This window comes from Nannizzia gypsea, genomic scaffold, assembly GCF_000150975.2.
Source record: "Nannizzia gypsea CBS 118893 supercont1.2 genomic scaffold, whole genome shotgun sequence".
NCBI classification, from domain to species: Eukaryota; Fungi; Ascomycota; class Eurotiomycetes; order Onygenales; family Arthrodermataceae; genus Nannizzia; species Nannizzia gypsea.
Window position 1 is genome coordinate 2962058 of NW_003345200.1, and position 25733 is coordinate 2987790.

Genomic DNA, 25733 nt, shown 5'->3' on the forward strand with positions numbered 1-25733 from the left:
TAAACAAGAAGGCAAATTTCGAGACATTAAAAGTAACAGGAGTGAAGAATCGTGATTAGAAAGGAGAGATTTATTTTTAACTTTTAGAGCGAGTTTGGGTATCATGCTTCACGGTCAAGGCTCTGGGCTTTGCACATCTCAAAGTATCGGCCCTTCCGCCTTAAAAGTTCCTGGTGGGTACCTTGTTCAACAATCTTGCCGGCTTCAAGGACGAAAATGACATCACAGTCCTGGACGGTGCTGAGTCGATGGGCAACGGCAATAGTTGTTCGGCCTCTCTTGGCATGTTCGAGAGCGGCCTGGACAACCCGTTCACTCTCAGTGTCAAGGGCGCTGGTGGCTTCATCAAGGAAAAGGAAATCTGGGTTTCGAAGCAAGGCCCTTGCGGTGGCTAGACGCTGCCTTTGTCCTCCGCTGAACGATAGGCCCCGGGATCCGGCTTCGGTATTGTAGCCTTCCGGCAGTGAAATTATGAAGTCATGAATATTGGCGTTCTTGCAGGCTTGGTGTATCTCCTCGTCAGGAACGTCACGGGTAACGCCGAGAAGGATGTTTTCGCGAATTGTGCCTTGGTACAGAGTTGTTTCTTGGGACACCAGACTGGCGGTTTCACGATATTTGGTCACATCAATATCAGTCAGTGGTTTTCCGTTGATTAAGATATCTCCGGAGGTAACATCGTAGAAACGCTCTAGGAGGGCAATCATGGTTGTCTTTCCACATCCAGATGGCCCTACAAGACCGATATTCTGGCCGTGGCGGATTTTCAAGCTGATTTTGCGAAGCACGGGTTGATCCGGACGAGTAGGATAGCTAAATGATACGTTTCTGAATTCCACTGCCACGTCGGAATCCTCTATGGATGCAGGCTCTTCGCCAGTAGAGCCATTGATTGGGGCGACCTGCCCTCGAAGATGTATGATATGATTTGCAGCAGCATGGGCTTTCGTAGTGTCTAAATAAGCAGGTTTAGTTACCATCTTCAAATAGTTTCACAGGAATAAAGCTTACTCATTGTGAAGCCGAAAATGATTCCGGCTGCTTGTCCGCCAAATATAACGGCAATGAAAATGACGAAAAACTGCTGCGCGTCGTATTCGCCGAATGACATCAACCTTCCACCATACCAGAACGCCAGTGCCATAGCTATAAAGGGGGAGTTAGTGGGTAACGAGACTTGAGAGTGTATTTGGAGATGAATAGGAGAGACTTACCGGCGGTGTCGATACTATCTGAGAATCCGAAGAAAATCATCGCAATGGCAGTGTACTTGAGCGACCTTGCTACTGGTCCTTTCAGCCTGTCACCATAATTGTTGTATACAGTGGACTCTAAAGTGAGGGACGAAACAGTTCGAATGGAGTTCACCGCCTCAGAGGCAAACCGGGCACTCTCCAAGTACAGTTTTGCGTTCTTATCCTGGGCCTGCATCTCCATCCTCATGCGGATGAAGCCAGCCAGGAAGAGAGGCGGGAGACATCCGAAGAGGGAAACCAATGCTAATCGCCAGCCAGTGACGAGGGCTAGAATGGTAACGGACAGAAGACTGACGATAACAATTAGGATGAGACCAATGTTGGACGATAAAAGATCCTGAAGGTTTTGAGGGTCGGTTGATAGGCGCGCAGTAAGGCTACCAGAGGAGTTATCCGGTTTGTCGAAGTATGCGATATCTTGCGAGATCATGGCCTTGAAGTACTCGCTACGGTAGAACTTCGACGACCGGAAGGCGGCGACTGTCAAGAAGAACCCGATAGATGCATAAGTCAATAGGATGCAAAGTGCAAGGATGAAGAACATCAAGGCCCAGAAATCTCCTTTCTCTTGCCACTGATCTCTGGGCAGTTGGAATGTTGTCACAATTCTGGAGAAAAGGATGGCCTGGGCAGGGAATGCGCCACCACCAACAATGGAAGCAAGGCCTCCTAGGAAGAAGAATAGCAAATGGCGCCGTTGTTCATAGAAGATAATCAAGAGGCATTTGAATAGAGAGATTTTTCGAGACACATCCTCCGACTTTTCGGCAACTTCGTGAGGGACGTTGCTGTGAGTCGATTTGGTTGTTGTATGTTTTTCCAGGACCTCAGTTGGTTGTTCATCAGGCTCCCTATCAGTCTCAGACGAAGAATCGTCAGTTGCAAGTGAGAGGGATTGAGCATTCACTAGACTCCAGTACTGCCCCTTGGCATCCAGGAGCGACTCATGAGTTCCCTGTTCGATGACTTGACCCTTGTTCATGACAACGATGTTATCTGCCTTCTTCACAGTCGACAGTTTGTGGGCAATGAGCACTGTGGTTCTGGTCTGGGAGACTCTGTCGAGGGCAGCTTGGACAATAGATTCGGCAGTGGGATCCAAAGCGGAAGTGGCTTCGTCTAGCAACAGGACGGGTGGGTTAGAGATGATACTACGAGCAATGGCGACTCTTTGGCGTTGGCCACCACTGAGAAGACTGCCTCTTTCGCCGACAACGGTATCGTAACCTTTGGGAAATCCTTGAATGAAGCCATCTGCGTTAGACTCAATGCAGGCTTGTCTAACAAGTTCTCTTTTCTTTTCCTCATCCATCCGGGCAATTTCATCAGGTGGCAGTCCATAAAGCACATTAGTGTAGATAGTGTCGTTGAATAATACAGGCTCCTGAAAGAACGTTAACTGTTGTCGTAATTTGGTGGATAATAGAGGTTTACATACCTGTTGAACAAGTCCAATCTGGCTTCTAAGCCATCCAACATTCAGGTCCTTGATATCTATACCGTCTAAGGTGATGGAACCACTAGCGGGGTCATACCACCTCTCAAGAAGTCCAATGATTGTGCTCTTGCCACTGCCGCTGGCTCCGACGAGAGCAGTGACCTTACGAGCGGGTATCTTCAAGTTGACTCCGTCTAATACCTTGATGGAAGGTCGGGCAGGATAGGAGAAAACTGCGTTGGAGACTTCCAGGTCACCAATAACACTGCTAGGCTTTTGACCCTCGGTGCTCAGTGAGTCGATTTCGGGTACCCTATTTATCATGTTGAGAACATCGTTGGCGGCAGCACCGGCTTTGGTAAATTCTCCTAGAGTAGGTGCAATCATAGTGAGAGAAGAAGTACCGATGACAATAGAGAATAAGACCCTATGACATCATTAGTATCACAACGTGAAGAAACAAATATGTACGAGGTGACATACGTGAGAATTTCTCCGCCGCTTCCGATTTTCCCCTGGAGCAAGAGCTTGATACCATACCAGAAAGCCAAAGCATAGGCACAGTACATGACGAAGAACTCCGAGCTGTACTGTATACCTAGGACCGGGCCCTTCTTGACACCGAACCCTTTGGCAGCCTCGAGGTGGTTATCATACTTCTTACTCAAGCGGTCTCCGGCACCAAAGGCAACGACAACGCGGATGCTGCCTAGTGTTTCTTCAACGAGGCCTCCGGCCTTGGAGTAGATGTCGAGTATCTTTGCTTCAAGCTTAGCGTCCAGGGCAACAGTGATGCCAACCAGCGTGACGGCAGTGGGAATCGAGGTGGCCACGGGAAGTGTCAACCTCCAGCTTTGAGTAAATGCAACAATAAAGGATGCGATCAGCATGGCAACGCCCTGGCAGCAGGTGCCTACTTTCTCAGACATGCCGGTCTGGATAAGATTTGCATTGTTCGAAATGCGAGTTGCAACAGAGCCTGGCGTATAGGTATCAAAGTAGGCCATCTCCTGGCGGAGAATGGCACGGATATACTCCAGACGCAGCTTCCGGACGCTTCTTATGGCCGTGATGTTGAAGCATATGGTGTGAATGTAGACGAGCTAGCGGACGTCAGCAGTACCCTTGATACGAGCCTTGAGAGGAAGAGGATACTCACCAAAAATTTGCCCACGAAGAGATAAACAAACCAGAGCCTGTTAAGATATATTAATACGGTCTTTGGATATAATCATACATACAAGCAATCTACTCACGCATTCTTTGATATCTCGCTCCTAAATTCCTCCCCGGAGATTTTGCCAACCCCAAAATCATTGAAGACATCCACGAACTTGCCAAAGATGATGGTCATAAGAGGCAGAGCCTATGGCCAGGTTAGCCAGTGTCCTTGATGGCTATCTATATTATAGGAATGGAAGACTTACAGTGCCAGATGCAATGGCAGCGAAGAAGCCGCAGATGCGAAGGAATACATCAATCGGCTCACACCAAGCCCATAATTTCTATATAAAACGGCAAACAAACACGATTTAGCCAATGCTAACACAGGTATATATAACTAGTGGTTATATCTGGAGAGAGAAGATATTTACCACGTAGGCACCGAACCCTTGTTCGGGAGCGTCTTTCTGCTTCTCTGCGTCTGGGACGTCAACAATGCCGTCCGTCCGCTTCTTAGGGGCCTCGTCGCCCAGCGATTCAGCTTCGCCGTTCCGCAGGGCTGGCATGACGGGCTTTGGCTCCTCAGCCATGGGCGCGGCGACTCGCTTTCTCTCTGTGTTGGGCGTTGGACGTCGCTAGTTATAAGAGTGAAAGCGTCAATATCTTGATAACAACACCAACAACAATTATAACAACAACAACAACGCGAAGGATGGACCAGACGCCGGCTTCATCAACGAGCGCGGCTCTGATATAAATAAATAAAAAGAAAGAGAAGCTGAAACTTCTGCAGGCAATTTCAGCGGCAGAAGAAAAGAAATGCCAATAAACGCCCAGTCGGACGCAGCAGGCAGCAACTTGGCGTCTATTATATACGCAGTACGTGAGTAAACGAAGACTCACGTCTCTCTGCTTGCTTTGACTCTGTCTGGAACTGACCAAGATCAAGAACTCGTATAGTTACAATTCACCAACGGTGAAACGATGCGCGAGGCCTCCGAGCCAGAAGTTCAGAGAGCAGCAAACGAGCCCACTTGGCAGGCAACCGGCAACCACGAAAGCAGGAAGCAGGGCGATGGCGGACGCCGCGGGGCCCGGCCTGTTTCGCCAAGGGAGAGAGTTCAATCGGGGATGCAAGAGACAGGTGGGAGATGCGGCAGGAGATGCGACAGGATGACAGTTTTGTTGGCCTCATCATGACGGTCATCATTCGCCATTCTCTCGCCTGGACGGGCCACGCGAGCTCTCGGGCTTTCCAGGTGGCGGACGGGATGCTTAGACCTTGGGGGGGAGAGCCACAAGGACATCATCCATCTTGTCCGTCCCGGATGTTCATCAGTCAGTCAGTCAGTCATGCTGGTGCGGGTACTGGTGATGCCCGGCCAACCAGGCTGAGTGTATTTTTATCCCTGGGGGCTCTTTCATTAACAGAATCCTTCAAAGCTTGGGAAACCTGGTCATGTCTTCCCCGGATCCGTGGCACTTGCAGCTCCTCCCGTCGCACCAAGGCTGGCGCTCTGTCTGTCTGTCTGCTTGTCTCCCAGCCTCCGGGCGGCGAAGTGAAGAGGAGTCAGGTTAAGCTACGATCACAGATGATGTCGTGAGGTTGAAGTCGTTGAACGCCTTCGGATGCGCCAAGTGGCCAGGATGGCTTGGATGCTGCTGTGCAACCAGTTCGTTGCTTTTTACGCCAGGAATATATTTAGGGTCGATGATCGTGGTTGACCTCATTGCTGGGCTTAAAATAATCACTGCCCCAGGTAGCTACAGGCAGAGCCAGTCGCCGGCGTTGAGTTTATATGCCATACGGCAAGGCGACGGAGATGGAGTGGCATCCGATTTACTCTGCAGTACACGGCTGTTACGCATGTACGACATTCCATAGAAGCATCCATGAGAGCAGAAGGAGAAGAGAAGAGATCATGATCCTTCAATGGGCTTTTTTTTTTTTTTTTTTTTTTTTTTTTAAGCTGCGTCCTGAGGCTGAGCTTGTCGTCTACTATTCGCGTACTATTTGTAAATCCTACGACTCGACTGATGCAACGGTGATCAGCCGCCGTCACCATACCATCTTCGTCTTCCCTTGACAGACCGCATCTTCTGCCCAAGAGAGCCTAATAGATGAAGAAGACAGATAAGAAGAGCGAAGACGAAGGATAAGAAGAACCACAAGAACGTTGTCTGACGGCCATTGGCCCCTTGACTGGCATGTCTGGCTCCCGCAGCTCCTGCGACAGCGACGCCTTCATCCTCGAAGACTTTGACCGCGACTACGACGGCTACGGCGACGGCGACGGCGAGCTCAACAGCGCACTCAGCGGCCACCAGCGAAGACGTGGGTCAAGATACAGCTACAGCTACCTGTTGAATGGCTCGACGGGCTGGTCGTCTCGAATACTGCGGCTGCTGCCCCCACGATGGCGCCGGAAATTTGCCAGGCGACACAGCAAGCCCGCCCCCAGGCTGTCACCGTCAGGCACATATAGGACCCTGCGATGGTTGGTGACGGCCGGTCTCTGTCTGGTAGCCGTGGTAGCGATATTTTGGCCGTCCTACACCCACCGGCCGACTCACTACAACGAGCTGAGACGTCTTGCAGTCGGCAGCGATGCCCCCGGACGAGGCAACCCGCGCAACGAGAAGATCTTTATCACTGCGAACATATATGACCCGGACGGCAGTCTGGCACAGAGCCAATGGAGCACGAGTATTCTGCAGCTGATAGATCTGCTGGGGCCGGGGAATTCGTATCTCAGTATCTATGAGAATGACATGAACGACAAGGCTCGGAATGCGTTGCAGAGGATGGCAGATAAGACTCCGTGTAACCACTCCATGGTCACGGAGGAGCATCTCGATACGGATGGACTGCTGCACATCACGCTGCCAGACGGATCCAGGAGACTTAAACGCATCTCATTCCTGGCCGAGGTGCGCAATCGTGCTCTACGGCCAATCAGTCAGCCCGGTATGCCCAGGTTTGACAAGATCCTCTACGTGAACGACGTCTTCTTTGACCCCATCGATGCCCTCCAGTTGCTCCTCTCGACCAACGTGGACGAGAAGAGCGGTGCTACCCAGTACCGGGCTGCCTGTGCAGTCGACTTTATCAATCCGTTCAAGTTCTACGATACCTTTGCCTCGCGTGATCTGGAAGGGTTCTCTATGGGACTACCATTCTTCCCCTGGTTCACCAGCATAGGAAACGGACAGAGTAGACGAGACGTGCTCAGTCAAAGCGATGCTGTCCGCGTCCGCAGCTGCTGGGGAGGCATGGTTGCCTTTGATGCAAAGTATTTCCAGCAGCACAGCACAAGCTGGTTCCGTGCTGAGCCAGATCTCCTCTGGGAAGCATCCGAGTGTTGTCTTATACACGCTGATATCCAAAACCCGCCCTCTGCTACTGGAGAACCCACCGCTGATACAGGGATATACGTGAACCCGTATATCCGTGTTGCCTACTCCCCCTTTACTCTCTCCTGGTTAGGCGTCACCCGGCGGTTCGAGCGGCTCTTTTCCATACCGCACGACCTCATCAACCGCCTGGTAGGTATGCCGTGGCACAACCCTCGCCGGACTGAGAAATCAGGCGATCTCATCGAGGAGCGTGCCTGGGTAGAGGATGAAAAGGGCGAAGGCGCCTATCAAACCGTCAACCGCACCGCCGGCACCGGTGGCTTCTGCGGCAACCGGGCGCTCCAGGTCATGAAGCCGCATCCTCAACCGGGTGAGAAGACATGGGAACTCATCTCCCCGGACTCGTTTTGATGCTCTATTTTCTCTTCCTGTCCTATATTTCTATATATCAGCGTGGAGTTGGAGGTTGGTCAAAACGTCCATTTCAACCACTTGTTACCATGTAATAAAAAGAATATAATGATACCATTAATGATATACCTATCTTTCCCTCTCTCTCTCTCTCTCTCTCTCTCTCTCTCTTCATATTTCTCCTTGTAAATATGAAGCTCTTAGCCATGTATCTTCCGATATCCATCCCCCTATATATGGATATTATCCTGCCATGTCTTCCGCCCTCCCTTCACTTCTGCCAGCCCTTCACACGGAACTTCCCTTTGACTCTGCATTCACTGCTGCTTCTCTAGACGGAACTTCCCACGGGCTATAAAGCCTTCTTCCTCGCTGTCTCTCATGGCATTTCTCCTGTCCTCTTCTGCTGCATTCACCCCTTATCCGCCGCCTAACCTGCAACACCTCCCAGCCGCTTAGTCGTATCCCTCTTTCGGTCCTATATCTTTTCTCATCCTGTTTTCTTCTTCCTCTTCCTCTTCTTTATTTTCACGATCAGCATCTTCTTTAGCATCTTGACTTCCATCTTTCGTCATCAACCTAGTATCCCTGTATCTTGAGATAATCTGAACTCATCAACATGGCGGGCGGTGACTCTAAGGACTCTCTCCTCACCAGAGCAAACAAGAGAATCCAGGAGTATCATGATGAGGGTGATAGAATCAACGAAGCTGTGAAGGTAGGAAGGGTGATTTTCGAGACCTTCAACCAGATCAGTGAAAGAAGTGGCGGCCTGGAGAAGAGCATCTGGGCTACTGATAACCATGTCAGCTCTCTGGCTCAGCCTGACCAAGACAAAAACAAGTCACCAAAGAGCAACAAGGAGAACAAGAAATCCAAGGACACCAAAGGGGAAACCAAACAGCAGGTGAGCTACTGCTACCATATCTCCTTCTATTACTCCTTAATATCTTATTCTGCCCTGCTTCCTTTCCCCCTATCCAGAAGAGCCTTATTAACCTGCTCCTAGAAGACTCCCTTAAAGAACAAGACCAAGAACCAGAAACCAAACACCAGCGCCAGCAAGCCAAAGATGGAGAAGAAGACCGGATCTGCTATCAATTTCGACGACACCGAGGCCTTCATGGGAGCCCTCGAGAAGATTCGTCGTGGTGGCAACGTGATGAAGGCTGGTCAGGGTCGCGTCACCAAGTCTGGTCTCGTCGAAGGTAAGCTGATACCTGTACATGTCATCTTACATCATAGCTAACGCGTTTTACTCTCTAGAAGACAAGGAGAACGGTAACCCTGATATCATTCCTGCTAAGGAGCCTGAGCCTGTTGTTGAGGAGGCCAAATGCCTACTAGCTGAGGAGAATGGTGTTGTTACTCCTGAAGAAGCTCCTGAAGAAGGCCCAAAAGAGGCCACTAAGGAGGCCACTGAAGAGATCACCGGAGATATCACTGAAGACGTCGCCGAAGAGGCTGCTGAAAAGATTGCTGAAAATGCCACTGAACAAGCTTTTTCCCCTAAAGAGGAAGACCGTGAGCATTTGGTCACTTTTAAGACCTGGGGCACTCCAGCTCCGCGTACTGCCAGCAGTAAGTCAATATAAGTCAATGTAAACACGTCTCCTAGCATATGTGTTTATCCACTAACATGTTTGTCCTCAGACGCCGCACCACGCCGTATCATCCTGACCAACATCCCAGCCTCCCTCCGTAGCCATTCTCGTGTTCTTGCTCTCGTCCATGGAGGCAAGATCGAGTCTGTTTCCGTTCACCCTGCCAGCCAGTCTGCCGAAATCCGCTTCTGTGCCGCGGCTGACTGCAAGGCGTTCTACGACAAGTACCCTAACGGTATTGACTTCGAGTATAACGGCAGCCGTGGAACCGTCTTCGTGGACATTGGCAAGGAAGTAGACATCGTTAGCTCTCGTCTTGCCGAATGTTTGGATATCGGAGCAACTCGGGTTGTTCGTGCCATCGGGGCTCCTCTCAGCGTCAGTATTGGTGAGTTGGTCGAGCTCATCGATGCTAAGAAGTGGCAGCTCGAGAAGATTATCGACTCCTATGAAGCTTCAGTTGTAAGTGATTTAGCACACTCCGAACATATACATCCAGAGACACGATATTAACCTATCTTCTGTACTAGAAAATCCGCACTGTCGTCTTCAGATTCTGCACCATCGATTCTGCTGTCCGCTTCCGCTCATGCCTTATCCGCATGGACGATTGGGACCAGGCCAATGTTCAGTTCGGCTCTGACCCGTAAGTCGAACCGTTAGTTCCCCCTACATCATCATGGATGGTGGTCTAACATAACCTGTTTCCAACTCTTACTAGATGCGAACTTGCCACTGGCACCCACTGGGACTAGATGCCTGCATCTACACCTGTCTCTTCCTCGCACCTTCGTGCCCTTTTGTGTTTGCCAGGATCAACTTCAATGAAATTCTTTTCCCAGGAGGACGCAGTGACTACAAATGACTACATATTAGGACAGAACGTCTACTTTCAGGGATCCTGCTTCTTCTTTTTTTTGTCTTTTACCTCGTTATCAGAAGGTCAAAGCCACGGCTGCAGGGCTCAAAACTGTAGATAGTCAAATCCCAAAGGAATAGGCTAGTTACATCCGCTCAAATGAACGTCAAAGTATTTCCCTCATTCTTCCGCATGGCGTTGCAGTCCTGTACCACTCAATCCATCACATATAACTCGCCCACATAATGCTCTAATGGTGTATTGGTAAGTAACAGAGTGAAAGTGTCCCTCTCTCGGTACTATCTTTCCCGTTCATTATTGGATGTATGAAGGTAAGTAACCAAACCATGCATCGTATATAGATATATATTGTCATATCCCTGATCATGCAGTTCCAATATCCAATTTCCTTTCTAGGTTGGTATCTGGTCTTTTCGAGTTTGATCTGTTTGCTCATTGGCTTCACAATCGGCGTTCGCTGATGTCTTAGTTACGTGCTTCAGGGATTCCAGAGCTGAATCCGCGCCCCCAGGCCGAACATACCGGGGTGGTGCGTATTTTGCCGGTAAGTAAATTGCATAAAAGAGAGGAAAATAAAAAGGAAAAAGAAAGGGAGGAAAACCAGCACGAGAACGTCTTTTGGTGGATTGAATCTGATTGATTGATTGCAGGGCTCCAGATGCAGGCAGAGAAGTGGTGTATATAAAACCATACTATCGCTGGCCGAGATCAATCCTGTGCCAGTCAAAATCCAACAAGTCAAGGTATCAAAATGTTACCCTGCCTTCGCGTGTATTTCGAGGTCAATGATTGCCCTTCGAAAGCGTTTGATAGAAACAGGATAATGGGAATTACTCTGCCAAACTGCCTCTGCGTTATGGAGGTCCCGTATACTTGGGGTTCACCTACATATATCAACCATGTCCTCGGCTTATCTCCCCATTCATCCCCATCTACCTTTTCTTTTCCCCCATGCAGTCGTAATGAATCGATATGCATAGGTCGCCCGCTCTCAGTCTTGGAAGATCAGCTTCTGAAGCGAGCCGTTAGGAGACGCCAATATGTTTCCCCGCGGCGGCGCTGCACATATAGTTAGTTTGAAGAAAACCAGAAGAAATGTTGATTAACAGGTCACTTTCTCGAGTCGAAATGGATGAAACGGCAAAATGTCAGAGACAGAAATATTCCATCGTCACCAAATCAGTTAACTAATTAAGCGCCGGAATCACAGACTCTTTGAAACGGTTTAGATGTCAACCATGATCATCTAGAGCAGTAGCAACAGCAGCTGAGGCAAAAGAAAAGGAACCACGAAGCAAGGGATGGAGAGATACCACAGGCAAGGTAAATAGGAGATATCTCGGCTTTCTCATTTGTGGAAATCCCGCGCTGCGTCTGGTAATGGCTAGGGGAGATGCGTACCCAGGTATGTAAGGAGTAATATGCAGCTGTATCTTAACCTTGAGACAGGTAACTTCTGGAGATTGATCTAATTCGGCCAGCCGGAATGGCAATGCATGGCCCTATTTTGGTGCGTACCAACAGGGCAGTTGGTTCCATGGCTGGGTCGATGTATGTGTTGATTCTTGTCAATATCAATGTGAATTTCTATATCGAGAAACTGTAGCTCAGGACCCTCCACATCCACCATATTAATACGTGGCATAGCTCCCGTCCAGGAGAGGGATAGTAGTGGGCGATATGATGGCGTTAAGCGGCGTAGCAAAAGCCTAAAACAATGGCATGAAGAATCAATGATCGACTTTATGCAAAAAAAGAAAGCTGATGCATCGAGACGCGAAGGGAGAGAGGGAGCAGCCAAGCAGCACCGCATGTTTCACGCTTCCCATGTCATGCGTGGAATGCCCTGGGGCTGAGATTAGCTTGCATGGGTGAGGCGCACATGGATGAGGCCGGGGATTGGGCCGCAATGATAACTGGCGCTTGGATTCATGTACAAGTGCGTGCGTAAATGTGTGTGGATGATGCCTTCAAAGGCAAGGCTGGCGCGTGGAACGAGGTTGTATGTATATGTGTGGTTGTACATGTAAAGGGGAAAACGAGGTTTAATTCCGGCTGACCGTTTTCTTTTCTTCTTTGCATGATATTCCAGTTGAACTGTATCGCAACTTGGTTTTATTAAACGCGATGCAACATGCAAACTGTTTTTAAGTCCATGTGAAAATCCTCCGTGAACTGGTTGCTTCTGCTATCCTGTTGTCGAATGGTGTAGACCGCCCAGTGAGCTCGGAGTCGCCGGCCATCTACTAATAACAACCCTTCCCCATCCCCCATGTAGTAATACAGTACGCCGCGACCGCAATATGCACTCCCTAGGCCTGGCCGCCTCTGCCTATCAGATGGAGTTCTTCAAGGCCAACGAGGAGGGAACCCTTGAAGGGGCGAAGGGAACGAAGCGGGGCCTCAAGATGCAACAACGTTCTTCCTCAATTATTTTCAGCAGGCCACTAGTTGGACGAAATCTACCCACAGCACTCACGAAACGGTGAGCGGACGGGATAATGAAGGGTAAAGGTAGGGCAGCCTTGCAGTGAGTATCAGCCCCATGGGACCCATTCTCCCGAGTACTAAAGAAATCTCATGTAAAGGGAAGAAGAGCCTCCTCCCCTTGGGAAGGTAGTATTTTCTATGCGCCCGAGGTAGCAATCGGTATCGGCTGGCAGGGGTAAAAGGTAGGGATAAACAGCCAATCCAAATGAGTCTTTCAAGCTAAATGACAGCCGTTTCCACGGCGAAGTAACGTATCCGATATCTGATACCCTGGGATGAATGATTGCATCTGGGAAGCCCAAAGTGAGGAAGTTTTCAAGCATGTCACTCCCTTTACGAATGTGATAACTAGTACAATATGAACAAAATATCTGTTGAGTGGCCTCGATGTATAAAAGGGAGGGGCGGAATAATAGCCTCCGTACGTGGTGAAATATTGAATCTGACCACAGGGAGGAGCAAGTCGACAGAAACGAGGATCAAGCTGTTTGGACCCTGAAATAGAGTTTCAAGAGTCGCCGACGTATGCAAGAATACCGTGCTGCTGTTTAAAAAATTCTGGTCCTGATAGGTAGAATGCAATGTGCAGGGCAGGGAATCAGCCCACAACTGACAAGGTCAAGCGAGAAAGATACAAGCCAGAAGGTCATGACGAGGGATCGAAACCCGCGGAACAGTTCCTTGAGATCAGCGATTTCAGACCTTCGCAGTGCAGCACAGCTTTTGGACCTTCATTGGTTCAGAGCAGGGGCTGAATAGCAGGGGATATCCGCAGGCATGTGAGAAAAGCGTAGATTTCCACGAGTTGCAACAGACTGATATAACCTAAGCGGTTATGTGGACCTATTGCAGGAAACTGCCTAGCTCGTCATTCAAACTGGCTGGAACGGCCGTGGGCTACCTAGGATAACTGGAGGGCAAATCATCTTCGAATCTCGACGGGAACTGCGTCAACCCGCATAGACAGGCTGATCAGCTGGCGCACCCATTTCAATAGATTTCATAGGCTCATGCACTGAAAAACGAGAAAGAAAAGTAGAGTCCCCTCTGCGTACTGAATGTTGGCAGGTTTATGGTCCAAATAGACCCAGCCATAATATCCGCAGAAGTACTCTGTAGACTAACATGCGACACGAAACCCCCTCCCTCCCTCCCCCTTTTTTTCTTTTGGGGGTTGCTGCTTGGCTCTTGAGGTTGCCAGAGAATCAGTAATCAAGTATCTGTCAGTCCCATTCTAGGGCGGTTTCTGGTGTAACTTTGTATGTGTACTCCATACGAAACTCCAGTCTGTGCATAACAGGCGCGGCAGGCGGGCAGCTTGATGAGCGTTCATCCCGAGCCGTTGATCCTAAACTGGATCACCGAATGCCCCGTTAGTTGCTTTTTTGTTGTTCTAGACATTATTATTAGAACCTGCATTTTATTTTCCTGTTGAAAATAAAACAAAAGGGCAAGGTGAAGAATCAGAGGGGCGCCGGAGGAGGAGGATAATAATAGCATAAGTCGTTACGCGGCCAGCAAGACCAGGCCAACCTGCAGGGATTCCGAGAAAAGAGAAGGGTTCCGCAAGACAGCTGGTGGGAGAGAAAGACGGAGAGAGTGCAAATTAGGTATGGTTGAGTGACGACCTTCTTCAGCTTCTCACTAAAGGCAAGGAACTGCTAATATGGCATTGAGTAGTTGTTGCTTGGATGAACCTGGGTGAACCTGGGTGTCTTGCTCTTTTCCGCACTTAGGTGATCTTTTTCCCTTCGATTCGGACTATAGCGCAATATTCAGTCTACTCTCTCTCTCACGCCCTTCATGAACAATGTCGACATCGCTTTATCTCATATCTCAAACATATTCATCAAAGGTCGTTTTCGTTTCCCCGGGGAATGTTCAGACGGCCAACTAGTTAAGTAAGCCGAAGTTTATCCTTGACGAAACTAAGAAATGGTGCACTTAATCAACCACTTCGATTATGGTTAAGGCATATTTCTTGCGGCGCAGCAGCATGTCCAGGCACATCCAAGCAGGAGACAGGGTTACCTAATTTGTTCGAGCGTCTAGGTAAAGTGTAAACACCTGTTGGCTTTTTCTGGCTTGCTCTTCTGTAAATTCATGCGAAATGAATGAATAGGACGGGGTGTTTTCGAGATTCTGCAACAATAATGGATACGAAAGGCAGCCCAGTAGTGTCTGTTAGCTGGCCAGCACAGACAGTGGAGGGTACTAAAAGGGGAAAAGAAATCGAGAAAGGAGCCCCATCGAAACCCAATTAGCGCTCAACCTTGAACTTCTGGCCGCGGGTTGATGATAAGGTATCCGCCGATAGATCCACAGTTAGACTTGCGATGTGGAGGCGTAAAACCCACAACCACTCCGCCCTGTGGTCAACTCACGTCTTTCTGAAGGGAGATAAAAAAAGAGGAAGAAGAAAAGAAAACGAAGGAAGAAATCGCACTGATACAAATCCCGTACGTCAAGGACGCAGACCTCCTCGGAAGGGCGGTGGATTTCTCCAGTTTTCACATCTTGGCCCGACTAATAGTTGCATAAACTGGTGCAACATCCACGTCTGCCTCCAACCCCGGCCGGGTTAAGGGAGATGGCCATGACACGAAAAGAAAGTCGAGCAGCAGCAGCGGCGGCGGCAGCAGGCTAACAGCCGCCGAGATTCATGCCCAAAAGCCACTGCATCAGGCCAATCAGCCGGCTGGATGCGAGTCACATGACCTTCATGCGCTGCGAGATATGGTCCGTTTATTTTTTCGAAGACGTTTGCTGGCGGGCTTGGACGGTGAGATGCTCCCTTACCATGGCCAATGACGAATCAAGCTTAAGTGTTTGCTCTCTCCCCCCAGTGAGATTGGAGATCCAGGGCGGCCGGGATGCTTGAGTCTCTGCGATGTCACCGGCAGTCAACGGACGACGGAGTCCGTTCTCTTGCTGCCTGCTGGGGTGACAATACAACACGGTCCCCCTGCCCATGATCGCTGGCCTTTATTTTTGTGTCAGACTTGAGTCGATTCTCAGAAACCTCGCATCGGTAAATCGTGGCTCGCTGGACGCCGAGTTAGCATGAACTTACTTGCAATAATGATGCTGGGCCGACCCAGCACGATGGATGTTGAAGTTGAGGTTGACCTTTGACGTTGTTTTTTCCTTTTTCGTTCCTTTTTTTTTTTCGCTGCTGGAGACTTAAGATGAATGCGGATAATAGAGTGAGACGCTTCGTAATCGTATTACAGCTGTATCACACCACTTTTGCTCCTGTACCTGTACCTGTATCTGTATCTGTATTATTAGCATTAGTAATCGGTAATATATTCTTACAGACGACTCTTTCTTTGCTACTACGGAGTTCTTCATACATCATTTTTGAATAGACATGCACGCGCACCAGGCTGATGATGAGTGGATGAGTTGATGATGGGCCGGAAACTCGCCGGTGGAATGGAACAACTGGGACACTGGCCCTGGAAACCCAAACCAAGACGAGGATTACCTGCACATTCCTTGCCTACAACTCGTACGATGCATTCTGGTACAAGCAGGCGCAGGCAGGCGCAGGAAGACGTTCTTCACGGAATATTATTTACCAGTACATCGTCGTACGAGACCATCTCTATACGAGGGGGACGAGAGGAAGCAAGGAAGAAAAAAGGAAAGAAAGGGAGTGAGAAAAAGAAAACAAGTTGGAGGATGAGCCATTTCTTCAGGGCTAATCGCGCGGTTGACCCTGCGTATTTTGCACGATACGTACGTATAACGACCCTATACAGCGCGACAGCCAGGGATGGGCGCTCTCTCGCACACACGCATCATCCCCTCCATTTAAGCGTCTTGCAGTAGTCTCCTTTCTCTTGCATATTTGCATCTTCTCTGACTGGCTGGCAGGTCCCAAGGCAACGGTTCAGGCTGGTCAAGCTCCATCAAGGGCCATATGTCCAATCATGGGCCTTTTTCCGACTTCATTCAATGTTGGTTTTTTCGCCTGCCTCATCTCCCCGAGATTTCTCGTCCCATTCCTTCGCCTGCTGCTGCTCGACTCTCTGCTCTTTTTTCTTCTTTCTTTCCTTTTTCTTTCTCTCGCTCGCCTTCTTCATTTCGTCAGGCGGATAAGATTCTTCATCTCCTGCATCGATACGAGAGAGGATTTCTTCAGTTCGCAGATTATCTCGGAAGCCATTTCTTCATCACATCCTCGGAAGGGTCGTGTATACATACACTCCCCTATTTAGGTATATGAATACCTAAGACAAGATTCTCCATTTGGCATGTTTCCTCCGTTTTAACGGAGAAGGTTCATCGCACAGGGACATCATTAACGGCGCTGCTAAGGACTGGCTTACTTCTCCCTGGCTTTGCTCTCTTGTCCCCTGTTCGGGGTTCGGGGTTAGGGGGTGGTGCCCCCAGCATCCACCTCTCCGTTTTAACGACCGCTTCTCCCCTGCTCTTTCTCTCTTCCCATAGCTTTCTTCCCTCCTCACCCCACCCAGCTCACATCGCAATATGTCAGAAAGACAAGACTAGTCCATATTAAAGCATGTACGGAGGTACATACACTTCCTGTACGTATACTCCGGGCCTTATTATTCCCCTCTCGGTCCCTCCCTTTCCTCGCCCCTGGCCCTGTTTTGGACGGACGGGTGGTGTGGGTTTGTCAGGAGCTCGGTTCATCAGATCGCTTTTCTCCATCGGAGACCCTCTTTGGAAAGACCCCTTGTCCTCTCTCGCTCCCTCCACATTCTCAGATTCTCAGCTTAAATAGTTCCTTTAGCACTGGTCTTGGCTTTCTTCTTATCTGGTTTGGGGATTATTCAAAGACAGTGGCCGTATTTCGTCAAGGCCTCTTTTGCCTCTGCCTTTACCCGGTTGCCGAATATAGCAGATGGTTCGTTTCTTTGTTAAGGAAAGTCAAAACAAAAAACAAAAATAAAAAAGTGGTAAGAACGGTCATTCGGTCGATAGAAGAAATGCCACTACAAGACAATATATCATACTACAGTACATATTCTACCCTTATCGACGCCTCTTTGCCAGGCTCTTCCCCAGGTATCTAAATGTATATCATCTATACAGGCTCGCCTGGTTTCCTCTTTTTTCTTTTCCTCCCTCTTTTTTACTTTACATCCAGTCATATAATATTCAGCTACTTTAGATTTCTTGGGTTCTTCAGGGGCTCTTTTTTTCAAAGAGCTTTTTTGTCCCCCCCTTTTTGCTAATATCCGATCTTTCCGACCTTTCTTTTTGTTGCCTTGTTTTCCCCTTAGACTTCACGAGACCTTGCGAGTGAGCTCGATTGAACTAGTTAGTCAACTATATGGGGATTACCTATGATGTAAACCCGATCTCAATATCAACCCAACCAACTCGCAAGAGTTGTGAATACAACCCTAACACCGACGCTGTGGTTTGAGTATACAGTTATGTATCGACCAGACATTACCACGGCACTCTTTTTTTTCACTCTGGCTAGTTCTTATTATTGCCTACCACCTTTTGCGTGATCTGACGGCCCTCCTCGGCCCTTCAAGGGAGAGCAGGGTCAAGACATATGAAAAATCCAACACTTGTCTCATGAATATCATTCATCTATCCAGTTGTTTTATTTCCATGCTATCCACCTAGGTTCATACGCCATTGATCGGGTTTCTTCGGGCTTGTCTTACTGACTAACCTTTGCTCTCTTCCCTCCCGTACAAAGCGATCTTGCTTGCTCCTTGTCTCACGATGTCTGGCGTTTGGACACTCTATGGTAGTTAATCTCTATCCCCATCGACCAAAACATATGATCGACGTGTTATTATTCAAGGTTAGCTTCCATCTGCTTCAGCACATGTGCACGAGCAGAACAGACATGAGATGGCCTATGCCAGATGCCAGATTCCATGCCATGCCTTCTCCCACGCTCGCTCGGATCCCTCAGTTCAAGGAAATCCATATTGCTTCGTGATCATACGGCCCTCCCTCCCTCGCTCCCAAAAATGGCATAACTTGCATGGTGGTTTTTTCATTTTCACCTTTGCAGTGACCTTTCGTACATTTTTTTTGTAAATGTACGGAGTATGTAGGAGTAATCTCTGTATTCGTCATGTACGTGGTGTGTATGGTCCTTGGTGTGCTGAGTGCATCCCATGCCCTGCGCATGTCAGCCCCACAGATCAAGATCTCGATTCTCCACAGGGCACGGAGTGAGAAGATGAAGCCGCACACACAGAAGAGAGAGAGAGAGAGAGAGAGAGGACGATGAAAGAAAAGAAAGGGAGAGAACAGGATCTTCAGTTGAGCCCCGTCCATACCAAGCTGTCAACCTAATAATACGCGAGGGCCGACCAGCTCACTAACTATTGAAACGGTTAAAGCTATGGAGACGCTGGATAATTAAGAATGCCCGAGCGTGTATGAATTTAATGTCGTAACTAAAACATGTCTTGACTGACGTTAGCCTTAGGATATAGTTATTGATACACTCCATCTAACGTGTGTAATGCTTTTAACGGAAAGGGTGAAGCACTACAGCGCACACGTGCTATACGTGCATGAATGAAAAAAAGAACAAGGACGAACTTGAGTGATTTAAAATGGAGTCATTATTTCGACGTAGCATCGGGTAATGAAGAATCGGCTCAATATCATTTACTCGTTGTAGGTCTCAAACGGAGGGGATAAATCCACCTATTTAAATATGTCGAATAAGTAAAGAGTAGGAATTATGGAGACACACGGAGTTCTCCGTTTGTGAACTTCGCAGTTTTGGCCCCCAACCCGCCTTCGCAGAGGCCTACCTAGGCATTATCGTATATGACGTCCAAAGCAATCATAAACGCGCTCCCAATCCAGGCAGTCCTGCAACTAGTGTAGTCAGCCACCGCCTGGGAACGGGACGCCCCGATACACCGGTCCATTGATCCATTCATGCACACTCCAGATTTCGTGCCAGGATGGACAGCCTGCTGGCGTTGCACAAATCACGCCCAAGTACGACCACAAGCGGCCTGCCAAAAGGGTGGGAAATGGGGGGAAGGTAACGGCAGTACAACTCGGTTAGACAACCCGCAGCAATGGGAGACCAGCAAGCAGCCCATGTCAACCTTCCGTTTCGCCCGGCATGGGGAGAGAAGAAGGTACCAAAAAGAAAGGAACAGACGTAAGGAAGCGAGATGAGGTACCGTTGCCTTCTTGATTTCTTGCTTGCTCGCTGGGGTCTATTGATGGTGCCATCGAATGATATTGTTCCCCGCAGCCAACATCACTGGAATCTGCATAACGGCGCAGAAAATCTGTGGCCATGGTATAACTCCGGCATGGACTGCCTTTCAAGAGTAGGAGCCAAGCTCGAGAAAATCGTCAGACGATTAAATCCTTTCATCAGAAGAAGAGGTCAGGCTCGCTTGGAGGTCTCCGAGATCGGTTTTTGTTTCGTTTTTATTTTTATTCACTTCGCAAGCAAAGAAAATAAAACAATAACCCGAATGGCGAAGAGTCCAACATTTCTGTCTTTCTCTGGGCTCTGATTTGTCCATAAATGCGAGAAATCCCTGCCGAAGTCGATGACTTATTTCTAATGAGAGGTAGAGATGGAGAGGGTATGCATGGAAGTACGGAGTAGTTATATGCGGCTGTATTATTTCCAGCAGCCGTTTTCCCGACCCGCTGTCTTTCAAGGCAAAGCAGGTCGATGCGGGCTTCCATCCGGCTTCTGGATAGTTGAACTCCCAACCAACTAGCCAACTAGTTCGCTTGCTAGTTCATTCACAAGTTTTGCTTCGTAAACGCATCCAAGGGCGCCGGTCAACGAGAACTGTCGAGGTTCGCTCTCGCATTTTATTTATTTCGCAGACGAAGCAAGCTTGGCTCCTGTATTTTACGTATCGTAGCCCGTAACTTTACCAGTTTTACAATACGTCAAATACAGGCTGTATCGAAAATAACACTGAGTATCAAAACTTAAAAGAGAAAAGGCAAAAAAATCATTCGGGGCTTTTTTTTATATTTTAATTTATATCGATGAACCTGCGCCGCCGCGGCTTTCAGCCAACCACAGTCATTCATCGAAAGTGAAAAAGGTTGCCAGTGGATCGCCTGTCAAGGGTGGTGAGCAGCAGAAACTCGCAAGTTCATCATGTTTCTCATGTCTGCATTTTTGCAGCTTGAGAAGAAGGGGGGAGCGGAGGTTGGTTGGCCGCTCTCGACATGCCCATGCAAGATGGATAGAAGATGAAGGGAAATCCGGTTAAGAAGCTTGTGATGTTCTTCAATAATTCCACACTGGATCCGTCTTCTACAGTCGTCAACTTGTTCGGATACACGGAGTTGGCCGCGGCAGTTAATAGAGTGCATTTTGGCTCTTTACAGACGGTACAAACTCTCTCTTCTCGGGAGGGATCCCTTCTACGAACACATTTTTTTGCTCCTCCACCTTGCTCACTTGCTGCCTAGTATCGAACTTCATGACCAGGGGCTTGGTTGTTCTGTGGATGCACAGATATATGCCATGATCCTGTAATAATAATACTCAACTGCGTCTATGCATGCATGCATGCATGGTCCAATCCATCCATACTATATACGGAGTACCGACAAGGCTGCTGCTTCTGGATCTCTGGACTCTCTGCTGTTTCTCTGTGACTTTTCAACTGCCATAATATCTGCTCAAGCGTTAATTTTCCCAGAAAGGATGAAGAGGAAGAGGAAAAGAAGAAGAAAAAAATGAGAGAAGAGCCATCGCTCTTGTTTGGCTCGCTGACTCGGTTCCCTTGTCCACTCAGTAGTCGTCCCGCTGTCTCCATTGCCCACATTATCCCCCCTCTTGTCCCTCCGTCTGCACCCCTGGTCTCCGGTCTAGAATCCAACTGGCGAGTTTCTACACTAGACGGCTGAGTTACAGTATATATACGCTGGAGGTTGGTGCTTGTCGACAACTCATTGGCAACTGTTCTTGTTGTGCTTTTACGTACATCCTGCATCAACTCACCGTCTTATCGAAGTACACCCTCTCCACGTTTCTTGCCGCGTCCCTTTTTTTACTTGACTGCCTTTTCTTTTTCCTCTACCCATTTCTCTCTCTCTTTTTTTCTTTTCCAGCATTTGCCCCCCCTACGCGCCAGGCATCTCTACCCTCCGCCTCCCCCTGCCCCATGGTTACCTTGATATTCCCAGGAGACTGGTACCGCCTGCTCACAACCTAGCCCAAGCCCAAACCCCAAGAAGAAGGCCAGGAGGCAGCAGAAGAAGTAATAAGTACGAAGAAACAATACCGGAGCAGGTCTTGTCCCACTTTTTTTTTGCAGTTGGTCACTAAGAAATTATTATTACGGACATCCCGTTTCGGTGCCTGGGCTCAGGGATCGACTCTACACATATAAGTATATGGCCTTTCTCTCCTGGCCACTCCTGATCCTCGCTCGACTCATTATACCCCCCCCCCAGGAAACTCTCTTTCTACACACTTTATACTTCAACATCGAGATATACTTTTCAAAAGCTGCGCTTGAGGTGCAAGTGACTACAAAACCAAACTGGCGGATCAAAGACCCAGGGTCACTTCTGGATAAATAGAGAGCAAAAAAAAGGTTATATATCGGGAGGTCACCTCGGAATTATCTACAACAAAGAACATCATCCTTTTTGAACGAAGAAGACCCTGAAGAACAAGCGAAAACAGGAGAGAGAATAGGGGAAAAGTGGAGGCAGTCTTACAACATCTTCCTTTTTCTCTTCTTCCCCAGCTGTCAAACCCCTTTGGTTTAGCACAACTTTTTGGTGGAGTGGGAAGTACACAAAGATACGCCGCTCCACGTTTGAGGGACATTTTACCAACTTCTAGCAAGCCGCAGAAGATCTTCTTTGAGCAACCAACGCTTCCTCTCCTTCACCTCGCGCACGCTTTACACAAAACATACCTTGCATTCGATACCTTGCATTCGAACAACCACGAGAGTGGCTCATCAACGTGGCTGTGGTGCCTGTTTCCTCTCCCAACAACAGGAAAGGGATAACACTACACCTTTAAGAGGATTGTATTTCACAAAAAAGACCCGGAAACCCACGTTTAGGTTGCATAGCCGACCACTCGGGTGTCTATCGCAAAAAGTGATTAGGCATACCCCCCATTCAGATCTGCTCCCAAGAGTGGCCCTGGAATTTGCATAAATTCCCCTGATTGGAATCCCCCAATCGATACTTTTACCAACTGCCTACTCTTCAGACTTGTTACATCTCTTCTATAACACTTGCCCCTCCCGCCCCCTTCCACTCTTACTCTTTATTCCTCTTCTTCCACACTTGACCAGTGCGAAACAATCTACCATACTCAGTTCGCCTTTCACTCTAGACGAGGAAGAGCGAAAACCAGGTCCCCCTTCAAGATGGAGTCGACAAGATACGGATTACCATCCCCAAAATCACCCACAGAGTCATCAAAGCGCATCGCTATTGACACACTACTCAACCCAGAGAGTGCTTCAACATGCGAATCCCACTGTTTTTATCCTACACGCAAACAACCGCCACCATATATCGACTATCCAGATCGTCGTGAAAGATACTCCAGCGGATCATCAACCACCATCAGCAGTGCGTGTTCAACACCTGTAAATGCATCTTTCCAAGGCTACAATCAAACACACTTTCGCCCACTCCAATACCTAAACACGGGCTATGGTTCCTACGATGGACGGCCCGAGCCTACCTCAGCAACTTCCGATAACTATAATTTTACTCATCACCATCACCATCACCACTACCACAGTACAGTGAATGGCAATAGCAACAACGTTGGCAAAGGCCCAGTGTCACCCACTTCCTCACCAACACCTTATCGAAGAGAACGATTCCCTTCTGTCTCAAGTGGAACATCATCTGCACCAGTTCCAGAACGCCGTCGGCCACCTCGACCAAAGTACGACGAGGAAGAGATGTACTTCATCTGGTACCATCGAGTTGATCTAGGCCAGGAATGGAAACAAGTCCGTGAATGCTTTAACGCTCAATTTCCAAACCGCCAGAGAACTGGTTTCCAGGGCATCCAGTGCAAGTACTACCGCTTTATCAAGGAAAAAAACTGTCCCACATTACGAGAGCAACGGAGAAAACGAAGCGCTGCTGCCGCTTCGGCTGCAGCTGGGGGTGAGACCGGCAGCGACTCCGAGGGGAGAGAAAAAGGTCAGAACTATGGCGGGCTGAATTGCCGTTTCAACGATGATGGGCCAGCTTATGGAGTGATTCGCTGGACGGGCACCCGGTTCCCTTGGATGAAGCAGTAGAATTGTTCCTCTTGGCTGCGCCTATCGGGACATTTTCATACCGTGAATTTTCTCTTCCTTTCCACCTGCTTCCTCAGTTCGTTGGTGACTGGGTCCAATATAACGATGCTACGCGTGAAATGACTTAATGCCTTAATGATAACTTTTCTTTCTTGGATAAGCCAAGGGAACAGATTATACGACATGCTTCCAGTCGTTCTCTCGCAAAGCACTCCTTAGCCTTCCTTTACCTCTTATAAATATACCCTTTTTATTATATTCCCCCAACCACTATCATCATGTCATAAATGTAAAAGGTTGCGCAAGGACTGGCATGTAAATAAATGCTCCGAGGGCATTTAATTCCTGACCATACTCGTTCTTTTCTTTTTCATTCTACTCTTCATTCCTACTTTATTACGCACGCCTCAATAACCTGTAACATTTCTGTTTCAGCCTTTCTTGTACAAATATACGCGGATTCATACTTGGTCATTCGACCATAGGCTTGTTTGTTGGTGCTGCACAGGTTACGCTTCATGCTTATAACCCTTCGTCGCAGTATGACAGTGCAGATTGATGACAGCATTGATATAGCAATATATTTATAAACTTTAGTGTTTACTTTTAAATGTATCACTCTATCAATTGTTTCCATTTAGCGTTTTTATTTTTAAGGGTTAACTATGGAAACGGGTTGCATGGGAAGTGTAAGCGATGGTTCTAACTACCTGCTAGACAATACAATAACACTGCATGACATTCATGTATCAACCATGAAAAAGACTCAAGACCAACAGTCAAAAACGATAACGGTAACAAGAAACCCATGTAAGTAAACTAAAATATAATCGACTCTCACCTTGCTATTCCTGGGGTAATGAGGCAAAGTGGAGGATAATACACTGTCTGGAATCTATATATAACAACTGGGGCCAAAAACGCCTCCAAGTCAACTTGCTTCTCCACTTAACTAGTTAACTGGTCTGTTGGTTGTTTATTTTATGCGCTCGGTTACTGCTATTTTTACTTATGCAGCTATCATACATTCTTGCCAGCGTGTACAGTTACATGCGGCTAAAGGAGAACCAAAGCGTATCTTGTCTTCAGGTTGCATCAGCCTTCAGTTACGCCGCGCATAATAACCATTTCTACAGCAATGGCGTAGTTAGAAGGCGCTGGCATTCGTGCATGTCTCAAGCCAATAGGTATCTTCACCTCAATATCCTCCAGCTCTAGTTACCCAGTGCCAGGCTAGGTAGCTAGATCTTTCCTGGGCCGCACTCCTCCCGCAGACAGTCCTTGTCAAACAACAGGACAGTTACCAGCCATTTCGACTAATAGTTAGAGAAAAGATTACTACGCAGCTGGTAAATGTATCCATTTACCTTTCTGTCCATGAGTTAACTAGGTAACTAGCTAAGCCAATATGTAGGGAGCTCTGGCAGCCAGGCTGCAGAATACACGACGGATTCAGCTCCTGAAAGCCCAACATTGGACCTTTTCAGCCGAAGCCCTCTTAATTACTAACGACAATAATCACTCGGTTTGATTGTCATGTCTTGTGCCGCAAAAGACCAAATATGTGGACTTGCTGATAAATGCTGGATCGAAACTACGGACGAAAAGCCGGACATCCGCATACCCACGGCGGACGGCTCCATCTCGTCCGCCAGAACATCCTTCCTGGGGTTTCAACGGACGAAATGTGTGAATAGGGGCATTTTCCAAGGGGTATGCTTCTCCAGCTCCCCAAAAGACGATCCTCCAGGCAGCAGCTTACGGGGATAGAAGACGGAGCTAGGCGTAGGAATGGAGGTATATAAAGCAACATCGGTCCCAGCAGCAGAAGGGGGTTTACAATGCTAAACCAGCAACAACACTGAGAATCAACCAGCAATC

The 25733-nt window shown here is 48.3% G+C and overlaps 7 protein-coding genes across 7 annotated transcripts; 5 read left to right on the forward strand and 2 right to left on the reverse strand.

Moving 5' to 3' along the window:
- Positions 1-101: 101 nt before the first annotated feature.
- On the reverse strand, positions 102-4448 carry MGYG_03132 (multidrug resistance protein 14; the record flags this gene model as incomplete). The annotated part of the gene is made up of 9 exons (XM_003175560.1): positions 102-955; positions 1012-1146; positions 1215-2640; positions 2695-3121; positions 3178-3797; positions 3854-3890; positions 3951-4060; positions 4122-4199; positions 4290-4448. 9 exons carry the CDS (start codon positions 4446-4448, stop codon positions 102-104), a joined length of 3846 nt encoding a protein of 1281 aa, XP_003175608.1.
- Positions 4449-6066: 1618 nt separating this feature from the next.
- Positions 6067-7626, forward strand: MGYG_03133 (hypothetical protein; the record flags this gene model as incomplete). Its single annotated transcript, XM_003175561.1, has 1 exon — positions 6067-7626. One exon carries the CDS (start codon positions 6067-6069, stop codon positions 7624-7626), a length of 1560 nt encoding a protein of 519 aa, XP_003175609.1.
- A 619-nt stretch (positions 7627-8245) lies between these two features.
- Positions 8246-9985, forward strand: MGYG_03134 (hypothetical protein; the record flags this gene model as incomplete). The annotated part of the gene is made up of 6 exons (XM_003175562.1): positions 8246-8533; positions 8639-8834; positions 8893-9207; positions 9280-9692; positions 9761-9876; positions 9952-9985. The coding sequence occupies 6 exons, from the start codon at positions 8246-8248 to the stop codon at positions 9983-9985; spliced, it is 1362 nt and encodes a 453-aa protein (XP_003175610.1).
- Positions 9986-11490: 1505 nt separating this feature from the next.
- MGYG_03135 (hypothetical protein) lies at positions 11491-11966 on the forward strand (the record flags this gene model as incomplete). Its single annotated transcript, XM_003175563.1, has 2 exons — positions 11491-11515; positions 11758-11966. The coding sequence occupies 2 exons, from the start codon at positions 11491-11493 to the stop codon at positions 11964-11966; spliced, it is 234 nt and encodes a 77-aa protein (XP_003175611.1).
- Positions 11967-12413: 447 nt separating this feature from the next.
- On the forward strand, positions 12414-13355 carry MGYG_03136 (hypothetical protein; the record flags this gene model as incomplete). Its single annotated transcript, XM_003175564.1, has 2 exons — positions 12414-12595; positions 13190-13355. 2 exons carry the CDS (start codon positions 12414-12416, stop codon positions 13353-13355), a joined length of 348 nt encoding a protein of 115 aa, XP_003175612.1.
- Positions 13356-16556: 3201 nt separating this feature from the next.
- Positions 16557-17004, reverse strand: MGYG_09008 (hypothetical protein; the record flags this gene model as incomplete). Its single annotated transcript, XM_003175565.1, has 2 exons — positions 16557-16720; positions 16938-17004. The coding sequence occupies 2 exons, from the start codon at positions 17002-17004 to the stop codon at positions 16557-16559; spliced, it is 231 nt and encodes a 76-aa protein (XP_003175613.1).
- Positions 17005-22955: 5951 nt separating this feature from the next.
- MGYG_03138 (hypothetical protein) lies at positions 22956-23852 on the forward strand (the record flags this gene model as incomplete). Its single annotated transcript, XM_003175566.1, has 1 exon — positions 22956-23852. One exon carries the CDS (start codon positions 22956-22958, stop codon positions 23850-23852), a length of 897 nt encoding a protein of 298 aa, XP_003175614.1.
- Between the last annotated feature and the right edge of the window lie 1881 nt (positions 23853-25733).